We start from the raw sequence: 16,383 nt of genomic DNA on the forward strand, positions 1-16,383 counted from the left end.
CTACGGTTCAAGAGTTACAGGCCAAAACGTAAAGTGGGGTGTTATTTTTTATTTAATCCTTGAAATCATTATGAACCTCCTCTCCAAGTCTTGAAACTCTAGCCCCTATGGTTTGCGAGAGACAAATAATTGAATGTGAGTTTTTGCAATTCCCATTATAAGTCAATGGGGAAAATTAATTCACTAATAAATTAATATCAATTAAACTATAGAACCTTTCTCTTAGAAAAGTAATAGCCCACGATTCCCGAGTAAGCCGGTCGATTTGACATATGGCGCGAGTGTGTGGTGGCAAAACTGTGGGACTAGTGGCGTGCCGAAGTTTAGGAAGTTCAGGCTACATACAGACAGACACACACACACACACACACACACACAGACACACAGACCCACACAGCCACGTATAGGGAGCCTGTGCTTCACACAGCTCCAAAAATCACACCCGTGTGAAGTGGAGCTGTGTGTGTGTGTGTGTGTGTGTGTGTGTGTGTGTGTGTGTGTGTGTGTGTGTGTGTGTGTGTGTGTGTAGATCATGTGTACCGATTTTTGTGACATTTGAAGAAAATATGTAGGAAAAGGAGCAAAAAGTGTGTTTTGGAGAAAATTCAAGATGGCGGAAAATCTATCCTGGCGCAAATGGGCGTGGCCTATATGGGGAGATGCGTCTTGACCCAAGGAATCCAGGGACAAAAGAATTTTAATTTTCCGATCTACGGTTCAAGAGTTACGGGGCAAAACGTAAAGTGGGCCGTTATAGCGCCACCATGAGGCCGAGTGATGTAATTATTTTTCGATTCATTCTTAAAATCATTATGAATCTCCTCTCCGAGGTTTGAAACTGTAGCTCCTATGGTTTACGAGAGAAAAATACTTGAAAGTGATTTCTTGCATTGTCCCATTATAAGTCAATGGGGACAATTAAGCGTCGTTTTTTGCCGATTACGTCGGCATGGTAAGGCGGATCGGAACGAAAGGTAATAGAACACCATTCCCGGCCGAGCCGCACATTTTGATGTATATATTGCGCGAGTGGCGTAAATGGTGCGGCACTAGTTACGCGCCGAAGTCAGGCTACATACACACAGACACACAGACAGACAGACAGACACACACACACACACACACACACACACAGACCCACACAGCCACGTATAGGGAGCTGCACACAGCTCCAAAAATCACACCCGTGTGAACTGAGCGGTGGTCGTGGGGAGGGGGGGGAGGGGTGCCTGTGGGGGGGGGGGGAGGGAGGGGTGCCTGTGTGTGTGGGGTGGGGGGGTGTGGGGGGGGGGGGGGTGCCTGTGTGTGTGGGGTGGGTGTGTGTGTGTGTGTGTATTGCAGTTGATGCTCAGGGCAGGCTAGACTCAACAGCACCTCTCTGGTCACCCAGGGTACTCAGGCTACACCAGAGGCTACATACAGACAGACAGACAGACACACACACAGACACACACGGCCACGCTATGGAGACGGTGTGACCACCGCTCAAAAAAAAGCTATTTTTGAGTGAGGACCAATTATATGAACATAGGTTGAAAAGTGGTGGAGTGCCCCTTTAAGTAATGACTTAAGTCAAGTGTGTGTGGGTGGGTGGGTGTCTGGCCTGGCCTGGCCTGAACAACAGCGCCCCACCCTTAACATGTGTGGTCACAAAAGGTACTACATACAGGCTACATACAGACAGACATGCATACAGACAGACAGACAGACCCACACACACGGCCACGTATAGGAGCGTTGTGACCACCGCTCAAAAAATCTCCTGGATTCTGACAGTCCAATGTTGACAGGCCTGATTTCCACAATTCCACTGACTGAGAGGAAGTGACGTCGCAGTGTTATTGCTTTATGTGAGCAGCTGCTGTCATGTGACTGAGAGGCTCGCTGCGTTCTGCTCTTGTTTGACACTCAGCTGGACTGGAGGAGAAGAGAGAATACTACCAATAAACACACACTTTAAACACACTTAACGCGTTCCAGTGTTCGTCCAGACTGTTGACTCACTGTAGTTTGTGTCAGTAGTTTAGGTGGGAGGAGGAGGAGGAGGAGGACAGACAGAGCAGAGGCCATGGGTTGCTGCTACAGCAGCGAGAACGAGACCACAGAGCAGGTAATAATGATGATGATGCTAACCATGCTAATGCTAACCAGGGGCGTCACAACAAGGAGGGGGGGGGGGGGGGACTGAGTTACTAGGGCCCAAGGAGGTGGAGTTGCCTGGAATTATGTTATACTTTAGCTATTGAAAAATAGTGAAAATGTGCAAATCCTGAATATATGTATATTTTTAAGCAAACATTGGTAAGATTTTGCTTCTGGGGTGGGGGTCCCTGGATTCATGGAACTGAATATTTTGAGATGCTGGTCCGAGGTCAAATAACATATCATTTTGGGGGTCCTTCACATGAAAGAGTTTGAGCACCACTGACATAGAAACATGGTTAAAAAAAAAACCTTCGAAGGATTTGAAATATTCAGACTTGCACAAACGATTTTTCAAAAATAGCAGATCTACAAGCTTGTATATCTGCTATTATCCCCCTATGAAGAACATTAGGGGCCCTCAGTCAGTGAATCCTTGTACCCAGGGCCCAGAATTTGGTGTGACACCCCTGATGATGATGCTAACCATGCTAACGCTCACCATGTTACTCCAACTTCTTCTTCTTTCCTTCTTCTACTTCTCCTTCCTCCTCGCAACTGATTTATTTTGATCGCAGATGTTGTCGATCGTTATGGTTGCGTTTTAGAGGGTTATGATCGTCCCCCTGAAACCACGGGTCGATGTGATTGAGTTTTTGTCTCAGTTTTTTGGGAGAGCTAGTTGGAAGATGGAAGCATCAGATTGCTAGTAGTTGCTATAAGGCAGGGCCTTTTGACACTTTGATAGCAAGTGTAAATCTGTTCCTTTAACTCTGAACTGGGAACCAAAAGTGACAGTAACCAACTACTATTAGACCCAACACTCAAGTGTTTCGAACCATCATTGTCAATAAACTACACGTTATTGTACATTATAGTATATTATTAGGCAACTTATTATACTTTATTTTTCTTTTGCATTTGATCAGTAGAAATGTGACACATGTCAATAGTCAAGAGAGGTTTATTATGTCTCACCATATCCTCGTATATCATCATCATATACAAGTACAAGCAGTGACATGTTCTGAAGAGACTGGCTTAACGCAACAGTAAAACAAGAAGATGATGAGAAATGCAATAATAAGAAACGAGTAATGATGCTGAATAATAATATAGATTTAGCAGCAGTGTCAATGTGCATTAGAAGAAGAAGGCAAGGCATGCATGTCTAATTTAAAATAACTTGTCACTTGTTAAATTGCTAATTATTACTAATGTAATATTACTGTTCCTGAAAGTGAAATGAAGGAACTGAGGGAATCTCATATAGACTGTTGACCAAATGACCACTGGTTTCACTTTGAGGTCGTAACAAATGGTCATTATCGTTCATACAGTCTATAGTTGCAGCCCTGTGTCAACTGCACACACGTTTGTCGCATCACATGACATGCTGGTGCACAAATGCCATCGCAAACGACTCTGGAAATGATGATTAACTCTCACCATCTTGAGACAACTTGTTGTGATTTGACACTTTAATAAAATTGAATTGAACATAAAATGTACACAGGATAACCGTTATTATTACAAGTACTGGTTGCGACCGTCAGGTCACACAGTTATTATGAAAACCTCCACCGGCTGTCTGTCATTCAGTTGTCCCTATCCATGCCAAACTTTGCACACACACTCCTTGGCTGACAAACCACAACCCTACGCCCCTGATTTCTCACATGCCCCTCTACTAGCGCCACCATGAGGTTGCTTTTTGCAGTGTGTATACATGCAACCTGATGGTCGCTTATCTCCCGATCAGGGAGTCTTACTGGTACTACTTGTATGTAGTGGTGATGTAGTTGGTTTGATTTCAATAGCGTAATCAAAAAGGAGAAAAGTCCATTTGTTTTCCTTAAAGGTTCTACACCATGCATTTAAAAATAATTTACATCATATTGTTTATGTCCCAAAAAACATTTTTCAAAAGGTTTGATGCTAAATTACCACTTCTGAATAGAATACAGAGCCCCTGTCATTTCTGCCTGGCTTTCAGAGCATTTTCAGCTGCAGTACCACCTTGTCCTGAGTGGGAGGACTGCGCTATTGAGCCCCGGGAGAGTGTTTTCTGCTGGTGATTCAGTCCGAGTGTATCAAAGGGTGCGTTCGGAAATGCGCACCGGATGTGGTTAGGGTTAGGTTTAGGCATAGTTTTACTGAGGTTAGGGTTAGGGTTGAGTTTAGGCATAGTTTTACTGAGTTTAGGGTTAGGATTAGGGTTGGGTTTAGGAACTCACTACACTGAGCACACACCCGGTGTGCATTTCCGAACGCACCCTTTGATACACTCGGACTGAAACACCAGCAGAAAACACTCTCCCATTGAGCCCCACCGTCATCCCAGCTCCTCCCCGCCTCCTGCTCAGGCCTGCCCACCCCTCCCCAACCCCTACTCAGCACAACACACAGCACAGCAATAGTAGCAGTAGGACAGCCCGTTCTGAGACCTGCTTACATAGATTCACCCATAAACTGAGAAAGACACAATGGTCAGAAATAAGACTTTGTGAGGATAGAAGTTGCTGGTGGGACACCAAAAAAAATTATACAAATAGGAAAAATGAAAATTCATGGTGTAGTCCCTTTAATTTAAATGTAATTCATAAAACAATGTAATTGTGTCCATTATGTAAGGTAGAGTATGTCTATACAACATAACTTATACAATTGGGGGTGGTTGTATTTGGTCTCCCTGCTCTTCTATTGAGACATTTAGATAGTGTCAAAGGTCATGTCTCACCTAGACTCAGGATCTGACATGGATTTTGACCTGAAGGTCAAGATTGAGTTTATGCCCTGACGCCCCTGAGTATGCAGGCCGGCTTTATTATCCCAGTGGTAAATGTTTTCAGCACTTGAGCTGGAAATCTGAGGTAGAAGAAGAAAGTTTCTTGGACGCATACATAGTTGGTATCTTCATGTGCAACCTCAGCCTTGAACCAGCCTTAAACTAAACATCGATACGTGGTCAAACAAACCTGAGCTGGCTCTGTACTTGGGGCTCAAAAGAGAAAAGAGATGCTCAAAAGATGTGAAGAATAATACCGTAACCAATATATCCATATAAGTAGACTTTGTTAGACTTTTTACACTCTTGCCTTGACAACCCCTAAAGAGTTGATTAGTTAGGAAATCTGAAGTGTTGCGTAGCCACACAATCGGAGATCTCCATCTACCGATAACGTCTGGGGGTGGAAAACAAGCTAACAAAAACAAACCTATGACCAGAACAGTACTTTGGAAAGCAACCCTTGCTTATACTGTCCCATACTATGAAGGACCTCCCTAAAGGCTTTGAATTGGTCCTGTGACACCTCTTAAGGTAGCTCACTAGCTCTCCACCGCATCGGCGGTGGTAAGTATTGGAACGTGTCTGTCGAAAATCTGCTGTTGAATGGGTGGTGGGTACAATCTTGCGTCGGGTTGCAACATGCAAGTTGTAGGGTAGCGGCGGCTTTCGACCGTTGGATAGCAGTGGGCTTGTTGTTGAAAAAGTCATCAAGCCATAGGCTATTTTTAGCACCATAGTAGCCGTCTGTCGGTGTCGGCTCTCAGGTGCATTCATCAAGTTTTTTCACACCTTCCAACCGACTGATCTGACATTGGACTGCCAGTCTGTACTCTGTAGTAATCTGTAGCTACCTTTGCCATAATCGTAATGGAATAATTTAACATACACTGTTGCTTAATCTGCCTTATTTAGGAAGAAACATGTTGGCTTGTTTTTAATTGTTGCCCTATGAACTTGAGCGGAGTGCCTATATTTGTTTTTGTATTGTGATGCCCCCCCCCCCCCCCCTTTTGGACAACAGCGCCTTCCTAGTTCCTACAACTAGGGATGGGACGATAAATAAGCGGTAGTATCGTTTATTGTGATAAAAAACATGCACTGGGATCAATTCACCTTTTATTTGCCGAGCTGCATATCCAGTACCACTTAAACCCTCTATAATTGGTAAAAGGTACTTATAATACTGGTATACGTACTTGATAGAGTATTTTTTTCACTCTCAAATGTCTTTGCCAAAAACAGCCGATCTACAAGCTCACAATCACAACGCGTCGCGATGCGACTAGTTGTGAGCGTGTAGATCTGCTATTTTTTGGCAAATGTTCCCCCCCCAAGATAATAGATTTTGATTATCGCAATGATATCGTAAATCGCGATTTATTTTGTCACAATAATCGTGATAAGAAATTTTCATATTGTCCCAACACTACCTGCAACTACAACAAGCCATAGCCTTCCTCCTCTTCCATTTCTGCTCTTTGACTGTTAGTATGAATTATGTTTTGTGGTTGTGCAGGATCAAGACGATGAGCACAAGCGTCTGATCGATCCCAACCCCGACAGTAAACCCCCCAACGGGACAGACTGGAGTCCCACGGTGCCCACGGCGCGCACAGACGAGCAGGCTCTGCTAACGTCCATCCTCACCAAGACGGCACTGTAAGACATGCTCTCTTTACTCCTCACACCATCTCCTACACCAGGGTTTTTTTTTTTTTTCTTTTTTAACCCATTTAGGCCTAGGATTATTGACTGCTTTAACCAGTGAAAAATAGCAGATATACAAGCTCACAGCGCGGCACCGAGTGCCGCGCTGCGAGCTTGTAGATCTGCTATTTTTGAAAAATCATGATATTTCTTTGCAAGTCTTTGAATATATCTATTTTAAAAGCGAACATTTGTAACTCAAATATTTGCTTCTGGGGGGTCCCTGGAACAACATTTTTTGAGATGGCGGTCCGTGGCCAAATACCTGTAATTTTGGGGGATCTTGACGTGAAAAAGTTTGCGAACCACTGATTTAGAGGAAGGATTTAGAAGTCGGGTCAAAGATCTGGTCAAAGATATTCAAAGACTTGCACTCATTTTCAAGATTTTTCAAAAATGGCAGATCTACAAGCTCGCAGCGCGGCACTCGGTGCCGCGCTGTGAGCTTGTATATCTGCTATTTTTCAATGGTTAAGGCATAAAACAGTGGTTAAAGTGGTTAAAATCGAACGCGACTCGGGCGCGTTCCAGGTATTTGAGTGTTAAACAATATGTTTATTTTCTTTTTTTATACATACAAAACAACACATACAATACAATAAAAGCAAAGTTCAGACAAAACAAACAAACAAAAAAAAAACACAAAAAACGAAAACCTGAAGAATATAAAATAATCATGACACAAAGAGCACATACATCACATCAACATCCCGACTCATAAGCCACCAGGCCAGACAAATGACCGTAGAGAGAAAACAAAACAAAGAAACAACTACCCCACTCCTGGTTCCTCCATCAGATACTGTAGGAAAGATCGTTTCCCTTGACATACTGAATAAAATGTCCCCATATTTTCTCAAATAGCTCTTGTTTGTTTTTGAGAGTGTATGTAATTCTTTCTAAAGGAAGGCATAAAGATAGTTCCTTAAACCACTGAGCGATGCTAGGTTTCCCTGTCTTTTTCCATGAAAGGGCGATAACCCTTTTGGCTTGTAGGAACCCACGGTCCAGAAATTTTATCTCGCAGTTTTTTATCTTATGGCCGATCGGGTAAAGGCCTAATAAGAAGAGTTTTGGATCAAGCTCTATGTTAATAAGTAGTATCCGTTGTAACGCCTTCTCACCAGGGGTTTTCAATGTTTTTTCAGGCCAAGGACACCCTAGCTGAGAGAGGGATGAAGCAGGGACCCCCACCATATAAATTGTGTTGCAGATTAAACATTTTCTTAGATTTCATAGATGGCTTAATTGACTTGATGTTTGACATCACAGCACTATCGTGTAGCGTTGTGTTGGATTCATTTAAATGTCTATTTTCAGACATTTAACCACTTAAACCTCCCTTAACCCATTTAGGCCGGGAATACATTTTAGTGTAGTACAGTACTGTGTGTACAGTATGTAGCAACGTATTTGTTTTTGTAATTTTTTGAATAATATTTGATGTTTTTCTGAAAACCTAGGTCTAACTTGACCTTTGGCTCTTTACTTGATCTGCTCTTTTTTTGAAGCGGCGAAATCCGCTTCCGAGGTGTGGCTTTGTCTGTCCCATGTCTGTCCCGTGCATGCAGAATTGAGGATTGGTCAAGCTTCACATGACAATTTGTCCCTCCAGACAAAATCATTCATTCATTCAGAATTCATAAAAAAAATATAGAACTAAAGCACATAGAAAGTATAGATCTAGAACACAGAATGTATAGATCTAGAACACAGATTTCATAGCTCTAGAACACATAGAATAAAAATTCACCGCTTCACTTCGAACCGAGGTTTGATTATTTCCCCTCTACACACCAAACCTCTTCTGCTATTTTTGGCTAATGTTCCCCTCAGAATAGGGATTCTAGAAGATTTGGCGGACCCCCTGCTGAAGACCCCCTGTCCTACTCCATTTATTCTTAACATGGCATTTGGTTCCAGTTTGTACACTCTATGTAGGTCAGGGTCCAAAAGATTAAGAATCAAGCACAAATAAAAAATAAAATGGGGGTGGGGGGTTGTGGCCTAATGCATAACACTTGGGGTCCTTGAAATGAGAGAGAATTGAGAATCATGGCTTTACAAAAATACACAACATTGAAGCATAGTCATGTGGGGCCATGGTCTGTCCATCATGTACCAAAGTAGTGAATAGACAATGTGATTGATTGATTGATTGTCTCTGTCTGTAGGAACATCATCGATGTCTCGGCCGCAGACTCTCAGGGGATGGAGCAGCATGAATATATGGACAAAGCAAGGCAATACAGGTATGTGGAGGCTCACCCCTGTGGTCACTATTGTAAAGCTAAATACAGGTACTGTATGTGGATGCTCACTGTGTGGTCACTATTGTAAAGCTAAATGACGTAATAGGGTTAGGTTGTGTATATAGTACTGTATCTTCAGTAGTTGCTCCATTGATGAGAAATTGATATTCCAAATTGTACATTGGCAGGAAATCAATTTCTGTATGTTTATGTGCTAAAAGAGTGACTTTGAGAGCTCTTTCATTGCAGTCCAAGTCAAAAGGGATATTATTTTGGAATATCAATTTCTAATCACTGGAGCAAATATTGATAATATCTCTCCAATATTTGGAGTCACTTCCATTTGGTAGAGAGTCACTACCAAAATGGAGTATTTCATCGATGGGGAATCCAAGCTACTCCTGGACAGTTTAGCATGCTGTAATGGAAGCCATTGGCTTTAATAAAACAATTAAAAATCTTGTTTGAAAAGAAAAAAACACATCTAACGATAGGCAGGTTTCTGAACTGTCCTCATCCCTTCTATGAAACGCAGCGTGAGTAGAAGAAAATGGTACCATTTTTATCTTGAGCATTATTGAGAGGACCAATTTTATGAAGATAGGTTGTAAATGGTTGAAGTTGTCCTATAGGGTTTAAGGGTGTTTATGGCTTACAGGACATAACAAAAGGAACAAAACATCACACTCTGTTCACAGAGTGTAATGTTCTTTCTGCAGTGCTCTCATTTTATTCTCTTTTGTATATAATACGGATGCATTGTTATCTAGGAAGATTTGGCAAAATTAGCTGTAGATCTGCTATTTTTTAAGATATTTTATGTAAAAGGGGAAATAAGGAGCAGAAGTATTTAGCCCTGGGGGACCCCAGCCAACTAAGTAGGTTAATAAAGCTCGCAGGTTCTGTTTGGATAAAGCGTTTGTTTTGTGTGTTTGTTTCAGTACAAAGCTGGCATTGTTGAGCAACACTCTGCCACAGAAGAAGGCCCATGCTCTGCCCTCTCTCACCAGCCAGCCTCACCAAGTGCTGGCCAGCGATCTGGTGCCATATTCAGATGTTCAGCAGGTGAATGTTGTGCATCAACACGTTTTACTATACTATTTGTGTGAAATGTTGAACAATTTTGAATCTTGAACACTTCATAGATTCAAGATGTTACATACAATTTAGGCATTTAACGGACGCTCTTGTCCAAAGTGGCAAACAGTACAAACACCTGCCACAGTGGCCTTAATGCCCCAGCTGATTGTACCACTTTCTCCTCTGTCTCTTTCTTGTAAATATGTAGACGGTAGACACCGATGTCTCTTTCGTGTCATGTAGACACCAGTCTTTTGAGATTCTGAAATCTTTAAACCAATCCAGTGACTTTGATTGGTGCAGTGCTGAGCGGAAAATCTGTTTGACAACTCAAGTCGTCCATGGCAATAACCCGCAGAATTTTGAATGACGACTTAAGTCGTCCATGGCTGTGAATGTGTTAAGATGGTTAAATGCGGATACTGTACTGTAATTTGCCTCCTTGTATGCAAATATACAGTGACAAATACCACAAAGGAGTGTGGGTCAGAGCATACGAGCTGAGCTGAGCAGAGGGGAAATGCCGCTCCTCGCTTCAGGGGGTTGTTGTCACGGCTCGCTATTCGCTCATGTTGATCCCCCAAACATAGACCTGCTGTGTGTAATGTGAGAAATGTGTGTATTTACAGAGTGAATGAAATCTTGATCAGGGACGTAGTACTGCTGTGAGAACTTCCGTTGCAGCGTTGATGATTTCTCTGTGTCTGTCGCTCCGAGTTCACTCCTACCGTTACATCGATTTAAATCGTCCCCTGTTTGAATCGATTTAAATCAATGTATGATAAATCGTTACATCCCTAATCTGTATAGTAAAACCACATCAAGAAGGGTTATAAGGCAGGCATTGACACTAAGGCTTGCCCACCTGCCCCCGGCAGGTAAATAAAACTTTCGGGTTGCCCAACCTGGCAAGTGCTCATTTGAGAGGGGACGCAACCGTCTATAAACACAACACCAGATATCTGTCTAATCCCCTGAACGTGGCCAGAGGGCTGTCTTCTGGTCTGTGGAATGTAAAATGAGAGCACTGACTGTTTACCAATAATGTTCTGTTTTTACTGTTGCTACACTTAAAAATGTAAAATAACGTAAGCTATGCAGGTATTTGGTATTTGGAAGTATTGAGGTACAGTATGACATTTTTCATCGCACAGCCCCAGAAAGCCAAGTAGTAAGTGTTAAATTGATAATTTTATAATGGACGATTTACTTTTCGGGCAAGTGGGCATGACCTTTGGGCAAGTAGAACATGACCTGTACTTGCCCGACGGGCAAGGGCCTCTGAAACCTTAGTGTCAAGTCAACCCCTGTAAGGATAGAGCAGTGCCAGGGAGTGAGGTGGTGGAGATTAGCATGGAATGCCAGGGCTCTGTTATTTCAGTGAGTGGTTTAATCACATTAACCCTTGTGTCCCTATTTTGGACATTTGTTTTAATGTTCAAATCTCTTAAAAAAGGAAAATAGCTGATCTACAAGCTCGCATCACAATGCATTATGAGCTCGTAGAGCAACTATTTTCTTTGTCATACAATGATACAGTATGTAAATGGCTTAACGTGTTAAATAGCTCTATAGTACCATAGTAATCATAGTGCTGTAAGCATTTGCAGGATATCCTTGATTTTATCTTCTTTGTGTGTAATGTGTCTGCTGTTTCTGAGTTTAGTTGTACAGTTTGTGTTTCTGTTGATTTCAAAACTGTGTTTTTATCCCCAGTTGTCTGTAAAGCTCTTTGTGAGTTCTCTGTGAGAATATAAAAAAATCAAACCTCGGTTCGAAGTGGAGCGGTGAATCTGTGTGTGTGTGTGTGTGTGTGTGTGTTTGTGCCTGCACAACAGCGCCCCTCCTTTAACTAGTGTGGCCACTCAAGGTATTGCCAGGCTACAGACATACCCAGCCAGCCAGCCAGCCAGCCAGCCAGCCACATAGCCAGCCAGCCACAGACATACCTGTCTATTGGGAGCGCTTTCACCGCTCCAAAAACCTCTACTTACTTACTTACTTACGTTAACGTTGCAGATATACATCTTTTAGGTTGGTTTTGAGTTCAGGCAGGGAGTCGAGATCCTTTTCTTTTGGTAGGTCATTCCACATTTTGGTGGCAGCACAGTAGAAGCGTGTTTTAGCTTGATTTTGGGGGAATGGCATTATGATGTCAATTATGCTCCCTCTGATGTTATGCCCATGTGTGTCACTCACTCTAGAGAAGTAGTTTGACAGGTATTGTATGCATGGTTTTGGGAAACTGCACAGTGCTAACAAGGGAGTCCGGGACCCCTAGGGGGTCCCCAGAGCTACTACAGGGGGTCCTCCAAATCTATGAGTGATAGAAACGTGTTTTCTTCTTTTTTACATTAACAACTTGAACCTTATTGTCCATATTCTGTGAACTTAACTCTTACAGTGCCTATCCCGAACAAGTTTGGCTTTATTTCAATCCAATCCAATATTTTATTTGCTATTTTACTTACCCCGAGCTGCTTGGAGCAACGTGGGTGGTCCTAGCCAACGAGAGACGCTAGATGGTCCGACGATTTATTCCATTGAAAATGGTTTAAAATAAAGTTTAGAGCCCCCCAAAAAAACCTCAATATATACTGTCGGCGGCGCGACGTATGCCAGGGTGCCTATCCCGAACTAGTTCGGGATATTTAATAAAATGAATTATTTAATCGGAGGCCTCAACGAAGCCCCGGTCTAAATTTCCATCCATGGCCGGGACTTAGACTCGGCCATCCACGGGCCGTAGTCGCGCTAACGGCCACATCGCGCCGCCCACTCCAATGATAAATCACATCTTTAGACAGGATTTTCTCCGGATTGTGTTCCCAGACCCAAAGAAAACGTTTTTTGCGACTGAAATAGCTTTAGATCGGGCTTCTAAATGGGTTAGCATTTTGGCTACGTGTCAGCTAGCTTCCTCCTCTCGTCTCCCATAGCGTTGGCTAGAGTGAAATCCCAAGGCACTTGGGACAGTGTCGACGGAAGCTAGAGCGAAGGTCTATGGAGAAATTTCTGGCACTCTAGCGCCCCTTGTGGCCGGCGGCACTGTATGAGTTAAGCCAAAAAAATAGCCGATCTACAAGCTCGCAGCGCGAGGCGTTGTGAGCTTATGGATCGGCTATTTTTTGGCAAAGAGGTTTCGTGTAGAGGGGAAAAAGAGCAGACTTAAGTACAGAGTGAAACGTCAAGTTTATTAAGTATTGACAGTTCAAGTGGTTAAATGTCTGGAAACACAAATTGACATGAACCCAAAATACACTGATTGTGCTGTCAAACGATGAAACTATATGGTATCTATGGGTTGTGGGGGGTCCCTGCTTCATCTCCCTCTCGACTAAGGGGTCCTTGGCCTGAAAACGTTGAAGACCCCTTGCTTACCGTGTTATTCTGTTCTTGCAGGTATCCAAGATAGCAGCGTATGCATACAGTGCAATATCTCAGATCAAGGTGGACGCGAAAGAAGAGCTGGTCGTTCAGTTTGCCATCCCCTGATTTCTGCGTCTCTGGCCTGCATATCCTTCCCACCATCTCACTCTCTCATATCTCTCCAGGAAATAAAATCACAATATTTACCCATCCTTCCTTACTGACATGCCTGTCAAGTGTGTCTAAAGCTACAATCCAGAACTTATTTTAATGAATAAAGCGTTATTTTAACCAATCTGTATGGTAGAGTATGTACATACAATATAACACATGTGCAGTGGTTAGAGGTGGTCTCCCGACATTCAGACCCCGGTGTCGGGTAGGACCCCAGGTTGACAATATCGGTTAAGTTATTTGAAGCAAACAACGCACCGGGTTTGGATACTACTAGATGTGTCGCCATCTTTGTTTTAGTTCGGACATCGTTGCAATTATCTCTCTCTGTTTGGAGGGCGAGGCGATGGGCATCATGGAAATTAGGGATTGTAGCTTTACAGATGCTCATAGTTTAAGGGTTGTTTGTACTGTTATGACGTCTATGATGTTTAGCATGACTGAATATAATAATAATAAATCACCCCTAAAGCTCTAGCTTCACAACGAAGCAAGTTACCGGGCCTTTGGTTAAGCTGCACAAACAAGCAAGCAACGCAGCTTTACATAGATTCAACTACTGAGGAATTAGTAGATAAACATTCATTCCTTACAGTTAAACGTAAGGACGTTAAACAGGAATTGTGATGACTAAATGGAAACAAGCTCAAGCTAACACCATGTTTTTACTTTAGACCGAAGGGTGGGGGTACACGACTATTGATTAGTTCTCACTGTGGATGTCTAATATCCTTCTTTTGGATTCCTATGATGACCCTATCCACCCATTATTTTGCCCTAGTCAAAGCAATCATATTTGTTCACTTTTGTGGTGATTTTTCTTTTTCTTTTTGTTTAGCTTGTAATTGTCCTGTTCTGGTCTTTGACAAGAAATGGCAATGAAGGAGGAATCTGGCCATGCTGCACAACAAACCACACAAGCCCTAGGGTCATAATAGGCAAACATTTAGTGAAAATAGCTTTGATAATTTCTTCAAGCTCATAACGCATCACAGCGCACTGATGGGCTTGTAGATTGGATATTTTTGCTATTTGATTGGATATTTTTGCTATTTGACATAACAAAAGTACATGGTATATATTCAATTCAAACTAATTATCCAGAGAATTTGGCTTATCCCGGTGGAACATTTATTGTACGTGTGATTAGCACTGAGACACCTTGTTCATAATGTGTATTCTAGACAGCAAATTGTTGTCCAGTTTGAGGTGACATCAAGTGCTGTACGCAGCCAGTCTTTGCTGAGTGAGGGATGTAAAGATAGGCCAATCTGTGCCAATTGGGGGGGGGGGAAGGTTTTTTCGACACATTTTGGACACCTTGTCTGAGTTTACATCTTTTTCTAGCTCAAACTAATTATACTGGCAGCCCCTTGTGTTCATATCACATAATTAACTTCACATTTAATTGCAGTGGTGACAGTAGGTCAACAAGGGGATGCAGGTGGGAGGTGGCAGGGTCGGACAACGTATTGATCGCGAATTGATCGTATCGCAGTTTTTTTGATGCCTTCTTTGTACAGAATATTGTGGTTTGTTCGAATAGAAATTAAAGAACGTAACCCTGAAATGGATTGTATGTAGGTTCCCCTTCGTGGGGAATACTTTGTTCAGGATTTGGCTTCTTGGGAGTGAAGAGATTTTTATGAAAATGACAAGAAAAGAAAAACACTTTTAAAATCCCAGCTTTATTAGCTTTTTAAAAAGGCTTGAGAGTGTAACAAGTTGTTCATACAGTATGGCAGTGTTTCTCAACCTTTTTTCTGCATGGGCGCACTTTTCATGTCCCAAGAATCCATGGGCACACCGACATGATACGGGGGTGTAAATGTCGGCACTGTCGGGAAGAAACCTTGTATCTCCAAGTTTCAAGTGTGTACGTTTCTTCGCAAAGTAAAGCCCTGCTTCATCATACAAGGCTGTCGCACAAAAGTAGTGAAAACAGCCGATCTACAAGCACACAACGCCTCGCACCGCGAGGCGTTGTGTGCTTGTAGATCGGCTGTTTTCACTAGTTTAAATCATTTTTAAAATGATAAATACAATACTGGCTTTCAAGCAGTTTCAAGGGGCACACTTGTCCCTTCTCAGGGGCACACCAAAGGTCCCCAGGCACAGTGGTTGAGAAACACTGCAGTATGGATCAGAAAATAACTGCCATTGCAGCATAAAGTCTCCCACTGTCCAGGCACAGATCACCTTAAATGATTATTTATTTGTTTTTCTTGAGTTTATGGTATTTGTGCTCTTTGGGGGAGAGCTTATTAAGAGTATGTTTGGCCAGGAAGAGCCTGTCCTGGGACTGTAAAGGGAAATCTGCAAGGCTGTGATGACTTTTCAAGTTTGGTCTTTTTTTTCCTTTACATTTTTTTGTTCTTTTTTTGCAGTGTGGTCTTAGCGTTTTGTTAGGTTTCTGTTGTTTGTTTGTTTTTTGTTTGTTACGTTAAAATGTTCCAATACTACCTGGATTATGTTTGTCATTTCTTAGGCTAGCACCAAAAAGGTTTTAAGATTTTGTTTTGTTCATTTAATGCGTTAATTAAATACTTTAAACATAAAGACTGTGTGTTTGTGTGTTAAGAATTATGGACTAAGTGTGTGTGTGTGTGTGTGTGTGTGTGTGTGTGTGCGCTGTGTGTGAGAGCGCGTGAGCTGTGTTTGGTGGCGCTGGTTGACTAATCTTCTAATAAATAATCGTAACAAAACCAAAGCAAGGATAGTCTGTTTATCATTCTAAAATATTTCACTGTAGACTATATGAAGGTAACCTCACCTCACCTTCAAACCGGTAACTTGGCCAATATTGAATGATTAACTTGCAGAAATATATTAATAAAAACAATATTATATTGTACTTGTACATTCTAT

General features: G+C 42.3%; 1 protein-coding gene across 1 annotated transcript; it reads left to right on the forward strand.

Annotated features, from left to right (window-relative positions):
* The first annotated feature begins 1,916 nt into the window (after positions 1 to 1,916).
* lamtor1 (late endosomal/lysosomal adaptor, MAPK and MTOR activator 1) lies at positions 1,917 to 15,435 on the forward strand. Its single transcript, XM_080731488.1, has 5 exons — positions 1,917 to 2,110; positions 6,450 to 6,592; positions 8,815 to 8,892; positions 9,834 to 9,957; positions 13,375 to 15,435. Exons 1-5 carry the CDS (start codon positions 2,069 to 2,071, stop codon positions 13,465 to 13,467), a joined length of 480 nt encoding a protein of 159 aa, XP_080587614.1. The 5' UTR covers positions 1,917 to 2,068; the 3' UTR covers positions 13,468 to 15,435.
* Positions 15,436 to 16,383: the final 948 nt, after the last annotated feature.

The sequence above is a fragment of the Nannobrachium achirus genome (genome assembly GCF_963921795.1).
Source record: "Nannobrachium achirus genome assembly, chromosome: 8".
Classification (NCBI taxonomy): Eukaryota; Metazoa; Chordata; class Actinopteri; order Myctophiformes; family Myctophidae; genus Nannobrachium; species Nannobrachium achirus.

Coding starts and splice junctions, on each gene's coding strand:
- lamtor1 (XM_080731488.1), top strand. CDS start 2,069: ATGGGTTGCTGCTACAGCAGCGAGAACGAGACCACAGAGCAG. Junction 2,111..6,449: donor AGAACGAGACCACAGAGCAG/GTAATAATGATG, acceptor GTGGTTGTGCAG/GATCAAGACGATGAGCACAA. Junction 8,893..9,833: donor GACAAAGCAAGGCAATACAG/GTATGTGGAGGC, acceptor TGTTTGTTTCAG/TACAAAGCTGGCATTGTTGA.